Source organism: Anneissia japonica, unplaced genomic scaffold, assembly GCF_011630105.1.
Source record: "Anneissia japonica isolate Jap-2015-1 unplaced genomic scaffold, ASM1163010v1 scaffold172582_len1462937_cov174, whole genome shotgun sequence".
NCBI classification, from domain to species: Eukaryota; Metazoa; Echinodermata; class Crinoidea; order Comatulida; family Comatulidae; genus Anneissia; species Anneissia japonica.
In genome coordinates this window covers 562,193-586,102 of record NW_022725666.1, presented here as the reverse complement: position 1 = coordinate 586,102, position 23,910 = coordinate 562,193, and the positions used below count along the sequence as shown (strand labels likewise).

The following is a 23,910-nucleotide window of genomic DNA, read 5'->3' as shown; positions in this document are numbered from 1 at the left end:
ACGTAATCAGAATATATAAACAATGTAATAATCCAGTAATTGCATTTCTGCGCACCTATTTTCCTATTGATTTGAGCTGATATTTTAGGTATCATCCGCGCAATTAAAAACACTTTACAATATGGAACTGCACCTTCTCTTTAGTCTTCCATTTTTTTTCTCTTTTTCTTGGTTATCGCTGTAGTATTTTGCTGTGCATGTCTACCTTGAAAATGTAACCAGAAAAAACAGACAATGTCTTTCTTGTTTTCTCGCTATAACCTTTCTTTTCATTAAGTACTGAAATAAATAAATTTTAAATTGGTAAATAAAAATGACTAATCTTTCTTTTGAAACAAAATGCAGAATTTGTAAACTTTGTAATACTGTATATCTTTGAAATGTGACTGTTTCAAATATTCTTGTTTTTAATTTTACAGATGACAATTGTTGCAATATTTTCGGAGACTGGATTTTTTGAATACTGTGCCTTGATGTCCTACAAGATGGCAAAAGGGCATGTATGGACGCTAATCACTATTCTGTGTATTTTCACCGCTGTGGTCTCAGCTTTCCTTGACAACGTCACAACAATTCTACTCGTCACGCCAGTCACAATTAGGTACGTACAACTCAGATGGTAACACAACTGATATTTCATGGTTATTTTGCGTAAGCGACTGACATGTATCCACGGAATGCCTCGAATAGAAGACCTGGCCTTTTTTTTTGCGAAGTGTGAATGAGCTTCTTTTCGATTCTACTTTTGCAAAGTAAAGAGGGAGAGTTTCTTTTCAAAATGAATGCTGTAAATTTTTGGAATAACTACTATAGAACAGTAAATAGATCTACTGTAGCTTCAGTCTGTATCATGGAGTGTATTAACCGGCATTAAATCACCTAAACTGTAAACCAAGGATGTTTTTAATTTATTTTGTTTCTTTGAAATTCAGATATCGTGTATGACTGTAACTATCTTTAAAAAAATGAAACCCATGGGCTTCTTTTCGAGGCCAATTTTGTAAACTAAAGAGGGGGTGCTTCAATTCAAGATGAGCTTCTTTATGTTAAGCCCATTAGGCTTCTATTAGAGGTTTTACCGTTGTGTAAGATTTGAAACAATGCACATCAATTTCAAGGTCTAGGACAGGATAACAGAAAAAAAGAGCTAGCAAGCAATACTTCATATACCAGCAATTTGACTGTTGAAACACTTTACAGTGAATGAATAGAATTATGAATTTGTGTTTTAAGTATTTTCATTTAGGTTAAGTATGCAGCAAGTATTTTAAATTTTACTGCTTTTTTTGTATGTTTATTGATATGTAAATCTGAAATAACAGATGAAAGAACTTCTTTTCTTCTATTTTTTGTAGACTTTGTGAAGTCTTAAACCTAGATCCGAAGCATGTGTTAATAGCGGAGGTGTTGTTTTCAAATATCGGTGGAACAGCTACGGCCGTGGGAGACCCTCCAAATGTCATCATCGTTTCCAACTCAGATATGAAAGATGCGGTGAGTTATGAAATCATGGGTTTATGGTTTTTTGTGATGAATTAAATTTGCTTAATCGTGGTAACTATTAAATAACACTATTATTTCTTATTTTCTGCTCGGCAAATTTTCAGGGGGTACATTTTCATTTCATTTATTTGTCTCAAAAACATTAAATGTACAATAAAAGAAACAGCAAGGAAAAAGCACAAACAAATATGAGACAGGACACCTTGAAATTGAATTAAATCATTGTCGAGTGGGGGCCCTTCAAAATTAACAAATGCTTTACAATATCAAATTGAGTTTATATATGAAACATTCAAAGTTAAAAAATCTGTAGGGAAAAAAGCATAATTAAAATTTGGCAGAAGGGGCGCAAAAAGTTTTTCTTTGGCCTCTTACACACACACACGTAACTACTACTAACACGTTTAAGAAGCCCATACCTTAAAACCTCGAATAGAAGTCCTGGGTTTCATTTTTTTTTTGCAAAATTTGGATGCGCTTCTCTTTGAGATGGGCTTTTCTTCGAGATGGGCTTCTTTTCAAGGCTAATTTTGTCAAAGTAAAGAGGAGGCTTCATTTTAAAATGAATGCTGTAAATTTTTGGAAATTAGTACTGCAAAACAATAAATAGGGCTACTGTAACATCAATCTGCCTCCTGGAGTGTATTAAGTGGAATTAAATCATCTACTACTGTAAACCAAGCCTGTTTTTAATTTATTTTGTTCATGTACACTGTACTGTACTATCGTAAAAAGAAGCCATTGCAAACTAAAGAGGGGGGGCTTCAATTTGGGATGGGCTCCTTGAGATTATGCCCATTGGGTATTTTACAGTACTCATGCCAAATGCTAGCCAAAATAATATGTCATTGCAAAGTTGCTGTGTAAGTCCTCACTGCAATGAGTAATAATAAAATATAGTTGACTGAATTTTTAACCTTTCACACACATATTACAAAATGAAATAATTTTTTTTAAAGGTTTATTGCATCATGTATTTCTTTTGCTGGTTTGCGGTAAATCTTTTCTATATTCAGTTAATGCTGACAGAGCTATCCGCTTACCAGCGTATATGAGCAAACATAAAAGATAGTGGACTGAATTTTTAACCTTTCACACACATATTACCAAATGAAATAATTTTTTTAAAAAGTTTTATTGCATCATGTATTTCTTTTGCTGGTTTGCGGTAAATCTTTTCTATATTCAGTTAATGCTGACAGTGCTATCCACTTACCAGCGTATATGCTGCCTTACATTTTAATTACGCTAAATAATGTTTATTTAATGGTACAATGGTATTGTGTGTATATTGGTACTATGTATTATTTTTTTGAATTTTCAGTTATTTTATAGTCTGTGATTTCTAATAAAATAGATAGATTTTATCATACGTTTTGGCATGAGACAGCAAATTCTGACTAAAGGAGGCCCTCACAGTGCAAGCAATACAAAGAGAACATCTCCAATCAGTGGCAAATCTAGGAATACAAAATAGAGGGGGACAGAGAGGGTGAATTTCACCTATTGAGGATCCAGACACATCTAGATGTGTATAAGAGACAGGGGGATTACAGCACTCTAAATGGCTGAAAGGGGCACACTTATATTTCAACATAATTTTTAACTGATTTGGTTCGTTGTAAAAACCATATTTATAGAGGGTGACCCTTCCAGTGTATCCTAGAAGGTCGGCTGATATTCAGTGGCCCTCTTAAATAAGTGAAGTAATGTGATGTTTCATCAGTGAAGTCTCTATCGTCACTGACACCACGAAGAGACACAACCCTTCAAAAATCATATGTTTTCAAATTTTGTTTTCTTTGACATTTTGATTATGTACATCAAACTTTACCTTTTCATCTAATTTTTAAGAGTGCAACTAAACTAAATTAGCTAATTATGCTAATTAGCCGTAATAGTACCCTTCTTGCAGTATAACTTGGAATAGGTCTATACTGTACATGTGCATCAAATGTGGAATTATTAGTAAAAACATATTGATTTAAGCAGCATAAGCCGAGTTTGTAGACTTGTTTTTGCCCTTTACTACTGTGGTTAAACATAGGCTAAAATACAGTTTGTGCAAGTTTGTGTCGGGAGCGTGTACAGTGCGTACCGTTTTCACAAAGTGACACAAACTTCACTCTACGTGTAAACAATATAATATGAGGCAAAGACTACCGAAACCAGTTACTCGTCGCAAAAATCGATTTTCAGTTATTATTACAGGGTTAAACAGTATAATGAGAGCTATAGAAGGGTTAAAAAAATCTTTTAAATCTGATATTTTGTTATGAAGTTACAGGAGTTCAAACATGCTGTTTAAAGAACAATATTTGAGAAATCAGCCTTCACAGTTTATGATTTCGGGCATTTCTTAGGCAGAAACCATCACCAAATCGTTAAAAATTGTTGTTTTAACATTGTAAATGGGGATAATAACAGCATAGCATGATGTATAGACATATAAAGTTTAGTTTAGTGCAATAAAATAGATTTCCAAAAATTTTGACATTCCAGCATATTTTGTCCATTATCTAAGAAAGAGGATTTGCGACGAGTGACTTGTTTGGCTTGTCTTTGCCACATATGCTGTATTTATTCTGATAATTTTCACGAAGTGACACAAACTTCTCACACTAATTAACAGTTTAATTAAAGTTAAGAAACGAAAAATAAATTGAACATTTGAATTGTTTAATGCTTTATCTTCAAATATATGTAAATATATAAAAAAATTCATTATCTTGGTAGTGAAGTTTACAGATTTGTGAAGTAGTCTTCAAACGCGTTTTTTCTCAAAATGTTTCCGTCAAAATTGAAGTTTGTGTAACTTTGTGAAAATGGTGACAATCTGAGTCCTAGGGAGCTGTTTTTGTTTGTGAGAAAAAGTTATTCAACTCCACTCCAGTTGTAGTGGTAGAGTACTGTAAATACCTTACTACCCCAAATAATATTGTTGATGGCTTGTCATGATTATTTATTGGGCATAAACCTCATTTTAAAAGTGCTAATTAAATTTAAGGAATGTTTATTTTATGGTAAAAATTGTATAGTGTGTATATATATATATTTTTTTATTTTAGAGTTAGAGTTAATAGTCTGATGTTTTTGATAAAATATATAGTTTTATTATACATTTTGACATGAAACAACAAATTCCGGAGGCCCTCTTAGTGCAAGCAATACAGAGCGAACATCTTCAATCAGTGGCGAATCCAGGGGCCCTCTTAAATAAATGAAATGTAATGCTTTTACCAATGAAGTCTCTATATTCATATTACGAGGCCTAGAGAGTTGTTTTTATTTGTGAGAAAAAATTTTGGTGGTAGAGTACTGGTAATTCAAGTTAAATACCTTACAACCCCAAATAATATTGTTGATGATTTGTCATAATTATTTATTGTGCATAAACTTTATTTTAAATGTGCTTGCTTTGAGGTACCAGGGGCCCAAGGATCTCCATGGTTCAGCGCACACAGATTGTCCTTCACCACTTTGGCAGATGAAGCTATACTGCTTTTTATATTATTTATTATGTTACATCTTAGTTCAGGTCTCCCTCTAATTAAGGACCATTCCAATTGAAGACCACCTCAAATTAATGACCACTTTTCTTGTGGTCCCAAATGAACAAATGTATTTTATTTTTATTATTCTAATTAGCGACCAAAGCTGTTAGAGACCATATAAACCCTGGTCTCAAAAGTGGTCTTTAATTACAGGGAGACCTATATATTTTAATAATAGTAATAATAATAATAGTAATAATAATAATAATAATAATAATAATAATAATAATAATGTTGTTTTGTAAAGGTGCATGTATCTATCTCTGAGAGAACTGCTCGCAATGCCATTCTCACTTGCAGAGGGCAGCTTTCCTGCATTTAATTTTTTTTTTTTATTTTTTTTTTCTAAAATATATAATACTAGTATTAGATTAAACATTCTAAAAATTTGCATCTAATGCGTTCTCTTTCCTTGAAGGCCTGCCTTCCAGATGTTCCGGAAATTCTGTACACTAACTTAGGGTAGCAGCTAATTTTCTGTTGCGTCTTTTATACTAGAAATAACTTCCCAGAATTAATTCATTTTTTTCTTATACTTACATTTTTATCTTGTATTTATCTATATTGTATATATGTCTTTAACCTTATTTGTTAATATTTAAACCATTGCTTTAATTATATATTTGCTGTAAATTTACACATAATATTTTTTAAATTGTATTGTGCATATTTGGATCAATAAACTTATCTTATCTTAGCTTATCTTATGTTCTTATTTCAGGGAATAAATTTCAGTAACTTCACTCTACATATGATGGTTGGCGTTTTCTTCTGTGTCATGACCGGCTACTTACTAATCTGGTTTTTTTATCGAAAAAAAGATATGACATTTAAAGAGCCCCCTGAAGTTGTTGGTGAGTCACCATTAGAAACAATTTACATTTGAGCAATTTGTATTGCATTATTTGTTAAGTTTATTCGTTTTGTGTATTCATCATCATCTGTTTTCTGCCTACTGGCAGGTTCATAGTAGTTAAATTCTCTAATTTTCTCTATCATATGATATATGTTCCATGATGGCATAGCTTTCGTTTGTTTCATTGAGGTCAGCATTACTCTTTTTCTTCCTCGGGGCTGCTTTCCTTTTACTCTTCCTTCAATAATATCTCTCAAAAGACAATTTCCTCTAAGTATATAATCCAATCCTTTTCTTCTTTGTCTTGTATCGTAGCTAATGAAGTTCTTTTCTCTTTTACTCTCTCTAGTACTTGTTCATTTGTTGGTTTGTCTTTCCAACAAATTTTCTCCACCCTTCTCCTAGTCCACATTGCAAAGTTCCAGTCTATCTATTTCATTTCTATTTTCCATTGTCCAGATTTCTGAACCTACATAGAGCTACACTCCATACAAGTTCTTTAATAATCTTTTTCAATTTCCTATCCATTCTGTTAGTCAGTAAAACTCTCTTCTCTTGTTAAAAGTATCTTTTGCTATTCTAATTCTAGTTTGTATCTCCACATCACATCTACCATACTTAATATTATAGTTTGTATTGATATTTTTTTTCTACTGTTATTGAACTTACTTCAATTTTTAAAATACATATTTTATAACGGGTCACTGTGAAAGCGTACCCTAGAAGGTAAGCTGATATCCAGGGGATCACTTAAATAAATTAAAATGATTTGATGATTTGTAATCTTATTATGAGGTTTAAGGGAGTAGAGATGTTTTTCAGTCATGACCAAACATTTTGTGCTATCACAGGATTTGAACCCAGGAGTCTGGGATTGGGAGGAAAACATCTTAACTACCAAGCTTACTCTTCCACTACAATTGACATATTTTTTCCAAAAAGCTAATAATCTTTGTTATTATATTTATTAACATTTCTCAGAGAATAAATAAAATTGGAAACTAAGAGTCAGAATTGAACAAGCTTTAGGATTAAGCTTAGGATTAGAGAGAGCTTAGGATTAATCTTAGGGTTAGAGAGAGCTTGGGATTAAGCTTAGTATTAGAGAGAGCTTAGGATTAATCTTAAAATTAGATAGAGCTTAGGATTAAGCTTAGGATTAAAGAGAGCTTAGGATTAAGCTTATGATTAGAGAGAGCTTAGGGTTAAGCTTAGGAGAGCTTAGGACTAAGCTTAGAATTAGAGAGAGCTTAGGATTAAGCTTAGGGTTAAACTTAGGATTAGATTGAGCTTAGGATTAATCTTAGAGAGAGAGCTTGAGATTAAGCTTAGAATTAAAGAGAGCTTAGGATTAGAGAACTTGGGATTAAGCTTAGGTTTAGAGAGCTTAGGATTAAGCTTAGGATTAGAGAGAGCTTAGAATTAGTTCATTCATTAATTAAATTTACATTTTGTTTCTCACAGAACTTAAACACGAAATTACAATTTGGCGGCAGACTGCTGCAAGTATTAATGTAATGTCACGAGAAGAGAGCACTGTAAAAGCTTTGCTAATGCAGAAAGTTTACAACTTGGAGAACATGTTGCAAAACAAATTATATGAGCGAAGGTAAGATCACTTTTCTTAATTTGTTTTTCTCTTGACTAGATACATTTTTTCAATACTGGTATTCTCCCAAATAGCAAGGTAAAATCACTTTTCTTAAATTTGTTGTTCTTTTCACCAGATTAATTTTTTTCAATACATTTTTCCCCCAAAAATTCCAGTTCTGTGGCGGATGTAAGGGAAAGTGGGGGGTGCCAACCAGCCTGGTCTTCCGACCCCTTAATTTTTCTAAATATAAATAAAAAATAGGGGGATAAAATTATATTAAAATTTGAAGTCTATTATTTGCCATTTCCGGCTATCTAGAGGTGCCATAATTGTAAATTTCTTACTCAGCCCCAACAGTGGTGGGATTAATTTGGTATAGACCCTTCTCCTGTAAAAGTCCCTTTCCATGCCCCCCATTATTTTTAAAATTCTGGATTCTGCCACTGCAGTTTATCTTAGCAAAGGTTAAGAATGGAATTAAGTCTCCCCTGCTGGACCAAGGCTACTAGGCGATCCTTTTTTTCAGACCCCCTGCCAGACTAAATCAAATATTATATTATATATATTATTATTATTATTATATTATTATTATTATTATTATTATTATTATATTATATTATATATATTTGGGTTACCAAACACCTTTAAATCCATCAACTACATAGTTAATATTAACTATGTAGTTGATGGTTTTAAAGGTGTTTGGTAACCAAAGTCATACTCTTTGCGATTTACACTAACCACAACTCTTGAATTCCTAGTCTGGGTATTAAAAAATTCTGGGTTGTGTCTAGAGCTTTGAAATTTCTGAGTAAAGTAAATGTTTATTGACCTCATGTGTCAGCATTATGTAAAGATACATTTGTATACTATTTATCAATCAAAATTATTATTTTCATATTTTTTTACAAACTATATAAAAAGGAATGATTATAAAATATTACAGTGTGGCCACTATTAAAATAACTTTTATATAACAGTTACAAACTGGGACAATGTCATTGTTTATTATTTTAGCTCTGTCGTAACTTAGACTGTTTTAAAACATTGTCGTTAATGTACTTTGCAAGCTTATCTGTGGTTCTGTTGATACAACTAAAAACTGACTTTCTCATGAATTCACCAAAAGAGAGCAAGTCAGTGTTAACAAAGAGATCAGTAATGCTACATAACTTACGTTTAGTTATTACTAGCGAACATTAAGAGATTTCATGGTTTATATATTAAAGTCTGTCCGTAAGTTTGAACAGTACGTTTTGATTCAAAAGCTTTTTACAAAACATAGAGTATGCTTAACTCATTCTGAGCTGTAACTGAATCGTCTACTTGAGATGTTTCCCCCTGGCGTGCAACGATCTATACACGTTGTAGGCATTATATCAACATTATCTACGAGATTATGTGGCCAAGAGAAGTGAATTGTTTCACATAATTTAAGTGGTTTACTCACTAAACTTATGGCAGAATTCTAATAATTTTTTCGTTTTGGGACAAAAACACACAACTTTTGTACATCATAAATAATGTCATGGAAGTGAGTATGTTACTCAATTGTTGTGAATTAGTTTCTAGAGCCTGCTTAAGAATGGATCCACAAACATTATTTTTGCTGCATGGTTGTTGATGCCCAGTAAATACCTGTTGATTGATTGATTGATTTACACATATACTTTTTATGTGTTGTGCTAAAAAATATTGAAAAGTAAAATTCATCATGTAAATTGTTTTGTATATTTAACTACACTAAATTATTAGGTCTCTTCTATTAAAAATTGGAAAATCATAATAATAATAATAATAATGATAATAATAATAATAATAATAATAATGAAGATTTCTATATTGCTCATATCCATTTTAAAGAAATGCTCAAGGCGCTTGAGAAAATAAACAGATAGGAAACAAAAATTCTGAAAAGTAAACCAGTAAATATTATACAAACTATTACCAGAGGCAGAGGAACAAGCATTACCGATTTTTCAAATCAAAACTGTAATGAATTATCTGTAATATAGCATATACACGACCATTTGATAAACAGCATTTGTATTGAAATGTCATCGTGTTTGAATAATAATAATATCAAGAATAATACTGCCCCATTTACCAGCACTTTGAAGCCCCGGGAGGGCTCGCGGGTTTATGACTTACAGGAGCTCAAAAAATGCAAGTATCTATAATAGCTTATCCTACAAAAAAAATATGGTTATATGGGCTGTTAATACAATTGTGAATGAAATCGAAAAGAAAAATATTTCCTTTCCAATTGGCATTAATAATACCATTTCTATAAAAAAAAATTTGCGAAAACACTTGAATAGGTTGTAAATCAATATTTTGTAGTGAAACACCTGTAAATCAGTGAAAAGGAATTGTTATGAGCTGTGTTTAATAAATGATACAGAGTTCTCAAGTTTTACAGAACTTCCTCCTCTTACGAACAATACAACGAAACGGAAACAAAGAAAAATGCTACGGAAATATATTACTAGACTCATAAATAGGCCTACATAATTGTCCAGCGTCTAGACAATTCCTTGGCAACCTGAATTTGTCGTATTTACAGATGAACCCAAGAAGAGGAGAGCCATTAATCTTTTATTATGTCAGGTTAATTTCAAATTTAACAGCTGGTGTTATTACTCTGTATATACCTTTTGTCCGCAAACAAACCATAGATACCGCAGAGATTTTTCCATACTGAAATTTTGAGGCATCACCATTGAAATCAGGTTGAAATCCCTGATGATATTATTAGATTGAGGCAATTTAATTCTTTATTGATTTTTTTTAATAGATTTTTCTCCAGATTTCAACAATACAGAGTGATCATAATGGACTATTTAAGTTTTATAAATGCAGGACTTTTTTTTTTTGACTGTAAACTACTGAATTTTCTGCGCTTCCCATCTAGCAATTTGAGTGGGGGGGGGGTTCAAGAGCTTTTTAATAACTTATCGTACATTCTACTGTCGGCCATGATTAGTAAATAGGAATAAAATTCTCTTTTTTAATAATTTTTGGCCCATAATATGTTCTAAAACATCATAGAAAAGCTTAATTTCATGGGCATTGATCAGCATCCAATCAAAGAAGGATGTCTTAAGGATGTTTTTCCATTTTTAAAATATTTTCACTGATGCTTCCTTTTTTTCACTTGTTCTTCCAGCCCCCATCTTACAACCCCTGTCTTATTTCATTGGGACTATAAGGATACAAGCATGAGTGTTTGTATTGTTTATCCTTTGCTTTCTTTGTCACCCATCAAATTTAACTCCCTTTTTTTTATTTCATTCCTTTTATTGTATTTTTTTTTATTTATGTATCAATATCCTGATGTGATGTACCATCCCCCTTTTTCTAGTAGCTTAGTTTCCTTCTTTCCATGTTGGTTTTTTTTTTAAAAATACAACTTGCCTCATTCCAATATTCTATATCATCACTTTAAATTTTTGGAATATCTGATGTACTGTGGTTTTTGTATGTCATATTTTCTTTTCATTTCTGATGTCAATGTCTTTCCTTTAACACTCATTGACTTTATGGTATATGTTTCTTTAATCTTACATTTTTCTGAATTATGTAATATTTCACTGAGGAAAATAAAAAAAAAAATTCAACATTTTGACCTTTATATTTAAGCATGGTATGTTTAAACGTACTTAGCAAATATTTTCAAAGTGTTGCCTGAAAAGAGGGTAGGACGTCTGCACAAAAATAACCGTAAATCTTGCATGATCGCAATAAAAAATCATATGAAAGCTTATGTCAACTATATTAGATCTGAATGATATTTTACAGTCAAAAATTATATAAATATACTGGGCCCTGTAGGAAATCTATAATTTATTTACTGCACAAGCCATCAAGGATAAAGAATAAATAAAATTTTGTATTTATATTTAAAAAGACAATAAAATATTGGAGTAGTAAAAATCAACAGAAGTGTCTCTTAGATTCAAATTTTTCATGTCCACATGAAAAAACTGGGTAAACCCTATTAGGATTTGTTTGCTAGATTTAACAAACATAGTATTACCAAACATTATCTGATAGGTGGCAACACATATTTGATCAAACAAACCGTAAAATTCTTCCAACAATATTGCTTAAATAAAATAAAAGTTAATCAAAAGTGCAATATTTTTGTCCATTTTTGTGTAGTTAGGAGGGGATGGAGAGGGGGTGCCAGAAAGTTCTCTACATGTCTGAGAAAGTCTAATCAAATATATGTCTGACATAAATTATGATCTTTGTTTGTTGGAAGTCAGACAATACTTTATTTTGTCAAAAATTGTTAAGACGAACACTTACTGAGCATGACAGCCATCGGTAGATGCAATTCCATGTTGAACCGAACACCACGATGCGCGTGCAACAGATCGTTTTAATGATGCAAAATCACGATTCGTTGAAATTGTCACCAAGAGAAGGTATTTTGAACATTTCAGAACTGCTCAAGAGGGACCAGATGAAAATTGGCAAGAGAAGTTATCTGAACTTGAAAAGAAGGTAATAGCCAAAGTGATATTTATATTTTTACTGTCTTTATGTATTAATGCTTGCGGTACACCACATAGATAGTTCTGAAAAGAACTGTTGTTGTTGGTTGAGAATATCTTGACGTTTTTGATTTAGATGCTTCAATCGTCTTCAAGAGAATAATATCTGTAATAATAGTATAATAATACCAGATATTGAATATAAACAGTAAAAGCCAAAATTTGATTCAATATTCACAATATTTTTAGCTTTTAATTAGAACAACACATGCATCATAAAAAATCATCTTATCTTTTATAGAACCATAAGTTAGCTTAATAAATTGAAGGCTTTCTGTAGTAAAAAGTCTCTAAATTAACAAAAACCAAACTATCTTAATTGTACCTTTTTGGAAATTGATTATTTGTTGGATTCTTTACTAGTTTAATTAATTTGTTTTTTTCTTGAGAGTTGTATTCCTCCAGATGAAGTATTGTTGCAACTTAAATATTTAGATTTTTTAATTTTTAAGGGTATTCAAGATCTTATGACAAGTTTCTCTTTAAATTTTGTCTTTCAATGATTGATAGCAAATTGCTAAAAAAAAGAAAAGAAATTGTAAGATCATGTGAAAGTGCTTTAAACCTATTGATATGTTTTATTGTATATTTCAGTATCGAATCACTGACCCTGTCCTGCTAGTGAAATCTTCAGCTGTGTTAATTGTTGCAATAATATTTTTCTTCATTCATTCCATCGAAGGGATTTCTATCTACTTGGACTTAGGTAAGATAGTAGAACCAGTGTCTGAAAAGAATAATAATAATATAAATGATGCCAAATATTTATATGGCGCCAATTCAAAATGAATGATTGGGTAACATACAATGGCAAACCAGCACAGAGAGTGCAACTTTCTCTGCTTCCTGTGGAGTATACTTAGTTGTGCACTTGTACTCGGTGCAAGAAATTAGTATATCCAACGCCACAACATTCCACCAGGTACCCATTTATACTTTGCATAGAGAGAGACAAATGTAGATAAGGTGCCTTGCCCAAGGACACAAGAAAATTGTACAGTTTCAAACCCTGACCTTAATATTGGGAGTTCAAGCCACATCCGATGTGCCAAACCGCTTCTACATTGATAGATTGATGATAACAAAGAAAGAATGATGATGATGATGATGATGGTGATGGTGGTGATAATGAGGAAGGTGATAATGAAGATGATGATGAAGAAGATGAGTGTTTATGACTGATGATTACAGATGGGAATGATTTTGATTATGATGATGCTGGTGATGATGAAGATGATGATGATGATGATGATGATGGTGATGATTATGATGGTGATGATGGTGATGATGATTATGATGATAATAAGGATGATCATGATGGTGATAGGGATGATGATAGTTATAATGTTGAAGAGGATGATAATGATAAAGATGATGATGATAATGTTAATGATGACGAGGGTTATGATGATGATAATGATTATAATGATGACATTAGTGATGAAGACCTCTATGATGAATGACAGTTATAGTGATACTCGTACATCAAATAATGAAATCCTTAAATTGAATGCTTTAATGTTCAGCTTAAATATACATAAACACAGGTTCTTAGAAGAGAATGTGGAAACAAACAAAAGGCAATAAATTAAATTAGTCCTGACAGTAGTTGAGAATCTGTCAAAACCAATCAACACTTTAACCCTTTTGAGGCACATCTATTACATCTTAAATCTTTTGGCTTCCATCTTAAAGGTCGTAAATTCGAGGTTGATGTCTTATTGCTTGTGATCTAAATGAGACAGATACTATGTTTCTCTGTCTCTTCCCAGATTTAAAAATTAGTGTCTCATAGAATGTGAATGATAAACTCTGTCCAGTTTTCATTGACAAAAACTGTTGTATGCCCATATATAGTCATGATGTGCCTATATATGGTCATATGTGATGTCATCATGACCATATTTAGGCATGTCACATGTTTTTGTCAAATAAAATTTGATAGGCTGAACAGGGCATGAAAAATAGGGAGCTTTTGATTTGTGCAACGATGCGACGCTAGAACGGAATCACTCAGGCGTGACCATCCTACCTGGCATCGTACATTCTCTACATACGTAGATTTAGCCAACTCACGTTCCAGAATCTACTCGACGAGGTGACCTTAACGTTTTCGCATGCGCAGATGACTCCCTATTGCTAGTGTTGGATTAACTACATCCCTAGGAACACTCCCCAGGGAACAGACGGGCTTACACATTGTGTATCATTGATTCTGTATACAATGAACAGGATATACACAAAATACACAGACACTATGATACTAACAAACACAAACAAGTGATAAAATTTGTGCTGTAATTTTGCTTCTTCTCTCTTGAAGGTTGGATCGCTGTCCTTGCTGCGTTGCTCCTACTTGTGTTAGCGGACATGCATGAGTTTGAGAGCATTGTTCATAGGATAGAATGGGCAACGCTTTTGTTTTTCGCTGGTCTTTTTATTCTGATGGAGGTACGTAAACCTCGGCTCGTATTTTTGAAAAGTATTATTATTATTATTATTATTATTATTGTTATTATTAGTATTGTTATTATTAGTATTGTTATTATTATTATTATTATTATTATTGTTATTATTATTATTGTTATTATTATTGTTATTATTATTATTGTTATTATTATTGTTATTGTTATTATTATTATTATTATTATTATTATCATTATTATTGTTATTGTTACTATTATTTTTAGTTTTCAATTATTATTATCGCTTTGGTTCTAATAAAATGAAAAACTTTTTGTAATTGCACATTTATAGTTTAACACTAAACTAATTCTCAAAGAATTTCATCTGGTTTCATAAATATAGTAGGAAAATTATCTATTTTATTGAATGAAATAGTTGCTTACCTTAGCAACAGTTTCAGCAACTGCTTCGACAACTTAGCCTGAAGAAAGTGACCAAAACAGTGGCTGAAGGTGAGCAACTATTTGGTTCAACAAAACAGATAATTTTTCTACAAAACTAATTCTCTTGCATCAGTTTTGTTTTATCATTTTTATTTTTATATTTTAGGGGCTGACTGAACTCGGTTTAATTGATTTTATTGGAGATGAAGTGGCACTTGTAATTAAGGTATTTCTTTTATTTTTTTATCATTTTTGTTTGTTCAAAATCTGACAGTAATTGTCTCAAAATCTGACAGACAAAATTGTTTGTCAAAAGGCAGCTTTGTTTAGTTTTACTGATTATTTAGATTTATATAAGCATATGTACAGAATAAAATTCAATATTTCTTCTTAAATATCCATTATTTTTCTATATTACTGATTATCATATATTATAATAATAATAATGTATATGTAGAATTAATAAAACAGATAATATGATATAAATGGTATACAGTATTTGTATAATGAATATAAATTTAATTGATATATGAATGTTTTTATAATACTTAATTTTTTTATATTACTGAAAATCATTTAAATATATAATATAAAATTAATAGTTACTATAATAATTATAAACAGATAATATTATAGACATGGTAAACGACAATATTTGTAGAATAAATACAGTAGAACCCCTATCAAGGAGACACTATCAGGACCAAAATAAGTTTTCCCTGAATTATCATTATTCACTGTATTACTGAATATCATATAATATAATAATAATAATAATAATAATAATAATAATAATAATAATAATTAATAATAAATTTAATAGTTATAATTATAATTATAAACGTATAATATAATATAAATAGTATACAATATTTGTATAATAAATGTAAATTTCATTGATATGTGAATGTCTTTATAAATTTGCAGGAATCTTCAGATGATGAGACAATTCAACTTCTTGTCGCTATTTTGCTATTACTTTGGGTTTCCGCTCTTGCCTCATCATTCATCGATAATATTCCCTATACGACTGCTATGGTAAGCCACCTAATCCTACTCATACAAGAACTTTAATTTATGGTTGAACTTTTGCACTGTAAAGGATATAAGTAAATTGAGAAAAATATTGCTTTCACACTTGTCTACTTGGAAATTATACAGTTGTATGTTGGTGGTTAAAATGCAAGTTGCCTGCCTTCAAGTCCCACAGTCCTGGGTTCAAATCCTATGCTATTCTTTAAAGTTTTGCACTTTAAAGGATATAACTAATATGGGAAATATATTGCTTTCACACTTGTCTACCTGGAAATAATACTGCTCTATCTTCAGATGATGAGACAATTCAACTTCTTGTTGCTATTTTGCTATTACTTTGGGTTTCCGCTCTTGCCTCATCATTCATCGATAATATTCCCTATACGACTGCTATGGTAAGCCACCTAATCCTACTCATACAAGAACTTTAATCTATGGTTAAACTTTTGCACTGTAAAGGATATAAGTAAATTGAGAAAAATATTGCTTTCACACTTGTCTACTTGGAAATTATACATTTGTATGTTGGTGGTTAAGATGCAAGTTGCCTGCCTTCAAGTCCCACAGTCCTGGGTTCAAATCCTATACTACTCTTTAAAGTTTTGCACTTTAAAGGATATAACTATTATGGGAAATATATTGCTTTCACACTTGTCTACCTGGAAATAATACTGCTCTATCTTGGTGGTTAAGATACCAGGTGTCTGCCTTCAAGTCCCACAGTCCTGGGTTCATATCCTATGACAATCTCTTAAGCTCTGCTGAAACTATCAAATTTTATGTGACAACAAAATTGTCATATGACAGAGCTTGTGACTCTTTTGTCATATGACATGTTTTTGTTTTTAATTTCCTTAGGATATGTACTGTAGTTCAGCTGTGAAGCTGCGAATTGTATGAAGTTTCAACAATAAAGTTCAAAGTTGATGCCCGTATTTGGATATAACCTGACATCATCATGCCCATATATGGGCACATCACACAAATTTGTCATATGAAGTTTGATAGTGTAAACAGAGTTTAAGATTCATTCCTGTGATTTTTTATTTTTACAAGGTTTAGTATTTGAACTCAATTTGATATCTCTTGTTTTTTGAAAGTCAAACTTCGACCTACTTCCCACCCCCTCACTTGTGCTAATGATATATTGCACATTTTATGTTCCCATTAATGCTTGGTGTTGTCATTATTATGTTTATTTTACCATGTGTTTTCTAGTTGATATAGTTTAAGTGGAGTATTTTGATAACCTTTTGTGTTTCCTTGAATTCCATGTTTTTATTGTGTATGTTGTGTTTATGTTAGATAGGTTTTTTTTTTAGTCTTACATTGAAAAATAATGCAGGCTTTCATATTGTGATTGGTGAGAATTTGTCTTTTGTTTTGATTTCTGTTAAGTTTGTCACTATTTTGGACTTGGACTGTTCGTACTTGACAATGTAGAACAAAACTTGGAATCAATTATAACCTCAAATCTCTCATTTTTTGGAGTCACCATACGTATATATTGTCATATAGTAGCTGCCAGCATTTAAAGTTTCGAAGTTTGTTAGATTTCAGGTGGACATCTCCTCCCATTGAGCGGTGCCTAGCCTGTGGTCTCTAATGACCCTCGGATTTCAGGTGGACATCTCCTCCCATTGAGCGGCGCCTAGCCTGTGGTCTCTAATGACCCTTGGGGTGGGGGTGGTGGAAGCTAGGGAATTCCTTTCAATAGCTGACACATCCTAGTTGTTTTTAATACTTTTTGATTGACCTTGTACATCAGGAAACTTTAAGCGAGATTTTTTTTTATAATTTTTTAAGCGAACCCGTCGCCTGCAAATACAGGTATTGATGATTTCGAATAAAAATAAAATTTTATTTTTGGCCAGTCAGCCAGTAATTTTTGTCAATAGTTGAGTCAGTTGCTGCAACACCTTGGTCTTGTCATGATTCTGCTCACAAAGATTGATATCATCGGTGCAATATATATAAGTTTTCATTTTTATTATTACCTCCACCAAAGAGACTATGTATTCAATGCTGTTTGTCTGTCTCACACAAAAACTAGATCCTTAGGCAAGACACTTTATCTGCATTTGCCTCTCTTCACCCAGGAGAATAAATGGGTAACGGGTAGGAGGTGAATGATTCAGAATGAAATTAGTATTTGCTGATAGTAAGCAGAGGAGTTTCTGTCTCTTATACACATCTAGATGTGTATAAGAGACAGAGATAAGTGAGTAGCACATAACATTGATATGCATTGAAATTTAAAATTTGGCAAAATGGTGGGGGGGGGGGGATGTGCCCCCCCCCCATTGCACATGGGAGAAAGAGAGTAGCAGGTTGGAGAAGGGCACAGCACCTTCTTTCCCTCTTTCTCTTTCAATTTTTTATTCAATTAGATGGGTTAAGTAGAAAATATAGAAATAATGATTTATATTAAAATTAATGAATACGTACAAGGTATTAAGTTATTGAATTGCATACAAATAATTAAATTTGTTATTACATTGATGAATTGAAGAATGCATTTATAGAAATTTGTTACATAAGTGATTAGATGATTTTTATTCATATTTTTCCTCTAGGTACCAATTGTTCTATCTTTGTCTGAAGATCCTGAACTCAGCCTCCCACTAGAGCCATTGGTGTGGTCTCTCGCATTTGGAGCATGTCTAGGTGGTAACGGTACGCTGATAGGTGCCTCGGCTAACGTGGTTTGTGCTGGCATCGCAGAACAACACGGCTACAGGTTCACATTTGTTGAGTTTTTCAAGTAAGTTTCATTTTATTCCCATTTTAGTTTAAAGTTTAAATAAGACTTACCGTAAATTTTAGTAAATTTGTTAGGTAACTAACAAGAAAGTTTGGTCCGGGTGTCTGCGGTTCTGTGTACAACCGCATAGCAGCACCACCACACACATTTTTGCAGTATTTAGGCGGACAATCATTCTTCGGTCTGCATTCTTCAAAACCGTGCATACCCTGCACCGAGAGTCATCGGTCTATGCAATTCCATGCAGAATGGTAAGTGATGAGGTGCTTGTAAACATAATTTCTAATCACACTACGTTCAATCCATCATCGATAGTCAGCAGACGGAAATGCATTGTCAAGCGCTAACAGAGAACGAAGATAAATTCGTTGGCTGCCAATCTGCGATCATCATAGTACATTTGATTAAGTCATGTTGTACGCTGGACCAACAACGTAAATATGCTGTAATGTGCATTTCACACAGTAAGCAGCTTGACTGAAGAGAATTTGAGTCTTAACTGTGCGATTACGGCATTCATCGTTTTACAAATTGGTATTAAAAAGCGTATACTCTAAAATGCAAACACAGAATTACTTGTTCCCAACGTATGATAACTTTGCAGCTACCTTGCCAATTTTCAAGAAAAACTTAAAAACACATTTTTTTTTTTGTATTTTATCTAGAAAACAATTTTGTTATTTCATATGAATCTTCATTTCACATACATTGTTGTTTATGCACAGTGCCATGAGCGTTAATTGTTGATGGATATCATCGGTGCAATATATATAAGTTTTCATTTTTATAATTACCTCCACCAAAGAGACTATGTATTCAATGCTGTTTGTCTGTCTTACACAAAAAACTAGATCCTTAGGCAAGACACTTTATCTGCATTTGCCTCTCTTCACCCAGGAGAATAAATGGGTAACGGGTAGGAGGTGAATGATTCAGAATGAAATTAGTATTTGCTGATAGTAAGCAGAGGAGTTTGATTGATTCTGTATCCAATGACTAAGAAAAAAAGTGCCTCAAGCATTTTTTCTAGATTCAACATAACATTAATTAACTTCCCTTTTTTGCTAAAAAAAAAATTGTGCACTATAGTAATGAAGTAATAATAATAATAATAATAATAATAATAATAATAACAATAACAATAACAATAACAATAACAATAACAATAATAATAATAATAATATGTAATGGAATAGTATACAGGTCTCCCTCCAATTAAAGACAACATTTGGGACTGGGGGATTCCCTAGTCTTTAGCAGCTTTGGTCTCTAATTAGAATAATACGGATAAAAGACATTTGGGACTTTAGAAAAGTAGTCTGTAATTGGAGGGAGACCTGTATATTGTTTTTTTAAAGGTGTGAATAATTACCCCCACGAGCATGAAAGAAAATAATGGAATTGCCCATGCACGACGTGTATTATTTGGTATTCAGACACAGGGCAGAGGTATGCACTCTGACACAGGGCAGAGGTATGCACTCTGAAGTGACAGCACTCTAGTGATTATTATTTTTATTTTATAATTATTATATTATTATTATTATTATTATTATTATTATTATTATTATTTATTATTATTATTATTATTATTATTATTATTATTGTTATATTATTATTATTATTATTATTATTATTATTATTATTATTGTTAATATTATTATTGTTATTATTAAAATGTTATTTTATTTTATTTCGACAGAGTTGGCTTTCCTATGATGTTGGTCACCACATTCACTGCAATGATATATCTACTTATATGTCATCCGCTATTGGGATGGAATGGTCCAGACTGATCCCTGATTGGCTGAGCTGTTGCCAGGTTTTATATTGGACAGCTGCCGAGTTTTGTAACAATTCTAACGTCTCATTGGGCAAAAGCCCCTCTTCTAATTCTTGGACACATGATCAAGATTTAACATTTGAGCTTTTATACAAATATATGGAATTAATGCTTTTAGAGTGAGATTGGTAAATGTAGAAGATGTTGGTGGAATGAAAACTACAAGATGGTAGCAAGAAAGAGTATAATATGTATTGCAATGATGAGAGTAGTGATTATTTTTAAAAATACAGAAGTTATGTAGCTGGTGTGATAGTGGCGATAACGATAATTATGACAATGATGAAGATGATGATTTTTTTTTTATTTGTGTGTGAATGTGTGTTGTTACATGTGACTTGAACCAAAGACCCTCCAGTTATTGTTGTGTGCTCAACAATATAGACCATAATTTTATTTGCACTGGTGTTACTACAAACAGGTAGTAACTTTTTTATTGTTTTTTTATAATAGAAGTAAAATGTAAATTTAATAATTAATTCTATACAATATGAAACAAATTTTAACATATGTAAGTAAATATATAATTGTAATACAATCATGAATTTTTTCTTTTTATAATTATTTTATATTTTGTAAGAATGACATTTCTTTATGTGAAAAAAAGCGCAATACTTTAACAAATTGTATTTAAATTAATTTAAATTGATATTTTAACATAATGTAATTTAGAAGTTTTGCCAAAAGGGATGATAAGTCAAGAATTAAAAAAAAAAATTGCAATGCTTTAACAAATTGAATATAATTCAATTGGTACGATGTTTAGAATTATAATTAAAGCATGGAATGAGTTAAAAGTTTTAGCCAAAGCAATGAAACTTTCCGGGGTGTCAATCAATCTTAACATCTTACCAATCAGAACAGGTCATGAATACGCGCGCCTCTCACAGGCACACGTGTTGTCTCACATATTGCCATAAAAATTCCCCGTACACGCTATCGCCGACTCCTTTGGCGGTGACGCTGATTGGTCAGTTGAATCAGGGAGCGTTCCTGATTGCGGCCGCGTCTGGACAGCTACGCAGTTGCAGTTAAAACGCTGGAGCGACTATGTAGCGATTCTATAAAAGAGACTGATTTCCATAAAAATCGCTGCACGCTACCGACTCCTTTGGCGACGCAGCTTAGTCAGTTGAATCAGATTGAGCCTTCCCGATTGCGTCGGGGACAGCTACGCAGTGCAAGGATTGCAGTGAAAACATTGTAGCGACTGTGTAGCGATTCTTTGGAAACGTATGTTTCTACACTTCCGTTTTGTGGGACCTTCGCAACAGTAACCAAATGGCGAAGCTTAGCGAAAGGTCTATTTTAAATCAAGCTGTGAATTAGTCACATGACCTCAAATAAATATAGTGTATTTTTTTTTATAGAAATAATGCTGCTTTTTACGTTTTGGTTTGTTCAGCTTTAAACATCCCACGAATGGGATTTAAAATCTTCTATGCTTCGTTGCAATAACATTAAACATTCATCGTATAGCTAGGCCTACATGATACGATCATTGTGTGATGGTTTTACTTATAAATAACTCATTCTGATTAAGTCTCAGCTGCGGTAGGCTTACAAAAAAAATGTTTAATTTAATTTTACTCCGTTTTATTTGGCTCTGCATTACAAGGACAAAATATCGGCATTAATTAAATAATGTGTACATTGCCAATATTTTAACAAGAAAATAGATTACATGAATGATTAAGGTTTTATATGCACAGACGATGGATTCGTGAAGTTCGTCCAAGATCCTTCCGATACTGGTGCCCGTATCCCCACTGAGCATCAGGAAATTATGGGGTGGGGGGAAACTGGTGGACGGGTAAACATTTTAGAGGAAAATAAATGTCAGATATCTGGGCGAGATTTTGATTGAAGCCAGTTGAGAATATACTTTTGTGCAACAGTTTGAAATTAAAGTTTAAATAAAGATCGTTATTCTCGTTAGCTTATGATAGGATCATATAAGAATGTGTTGTTTTATGGCATCTACCATTATTGTATATACAAAATAATGTTATTCCATTATCTGGATTCCAGCGTATTTCTAGTACTAAGTATGATACGCGGTAAATAATTTTTGTGAATAATTTAAAATGTGTGAATATAATACATTGATGAAATTATTGTATATTTATCATATTAGTAAATATAAGTATATAAGTACACTACTCAGATAGGGCATATAGATACGAGTTAAAAGCAATTAACGATTAGTTGTTAAATTGCTAACATTGTATTATACTTATATATACATTGAAACGTAATAAGTATACTGTAATAAGAAGCAAATCAATGCATTGGTAATCGATATGTAAGTGCCTTGGTGTCACGTGATTGGTGCTTTGATATTAAATGGTTTGTAGCAATCTTCTTGACCACACATTGAAATTATTGACGTTGGTGGCGTTTGAACTACTTTCAGATGATTTTAACAAATCGATCGGTCGACCTCCACATTGCAATTTTATGCTTTTTGCTACTGGCATAGCTGCACTCGTAACGGCGTACTATGTATTATCAATCTTGATATTGTCTTAAAATTTATTGTAACCGTCGAAAAACGGTGCAAATGGAATCAGTAACTTGTCATAGGCACTTGAGTTGACTTGGATAATGATCATCAGAGGCACTAAAATTGAATGCCAGGCAGTTAATTGCCATTACATAATTTTTGATAGGCATTTTAATGGTAACTTGGAATATCCCGAATGGTGTCGGTCGTTCCATAGGGGACGATTTTGTAACTATAAAACTAAAAGGAGATGATTTTGATGTATTCCAGTGTCTGTTGAGGGTAAAGTGCATGCTGGAATCGTTACTATTCCAATACAGTAATTGAAAATTAATTTTGGTTTTGAATCTTTGAAACTAGTTTAGTAGGTTTATGAACATGTTAACATTTGAATTTATCAAGATATTATGATTTGTCTACCAAAAATAAGTTTGTAATGATTGAACCAGTTGACCGCCCTCTTGCTATAAAACACGTTTCCCGTACCCCTCCCCTTGTTTGGACCACAATATTCAATCTTAAACCAACATATTCTGCATATATTCAAACGTCTTCAGAATCAATAGGTAGGAAGATTTAGAGTTGCGTGACGACGTGAACGTAGAATCGAAGTCTGTACAACGTAAATTTGGCACAAGCGGAGTCCTAGAATTCAGACGAGAACGCATCGTCCTCGCATGCGCACATGATACTACGTTCATTTTGTCTAGATCTTGCCGCCTTCGCACAATCAGAAGCTCCCTATTCTCTGTGTATCTAGATCTCGTAATAGCCCAGATGTATGAATGTGCTGTATCTATTTCAATTATTTTTCTATTTTAAATTGGGCCTAATGCAGCAGAAA

The 23,910-nt window shown here is 32.3% G+C and overlaps 1 protein-coding gene across 1 annotated transcript in view; it reads left to right on the top strand.

Annotated features, from left to right (window-relative positions):
- LOC117112828 (P protein-like) overlaps positions 1-23,463 on the top strand; it is a gene marked incomplete in the record, with an annotated part of 43,533 nt that extends 20,070 nt beyond the window's left edge. The window contains 11 exon segments of the mRNA XM_033256012.1: positions 420-601; positions 1,356-1,494; positions 5,779-5,911; positions 7,378-7,522; positions 11,959-12,019; positions 12,664-12,775; positions 14,393-14,520; positions 15,085-15,144; positions 15,846-15,956; positions 18,530-18,717; positions 20,420-23,463. Of these exon segments, the coding sequence (XP_033111903.1) occupies positions 420-601; positions 1,356-1,494; positions 5,779-5,911; positions 7,378-7,522; positions 11,959-12,019; positions 12,664-12,775; positions 14,393-14,520; positions 15,085-15,144; positions 15,846-15,956; positions 18,530-18,717; positions 20,420-20,513 (1,353 nt within the window).
- Between the last annotated feature and the right edge of the window lie 447 nt (positions 23,464-23,910).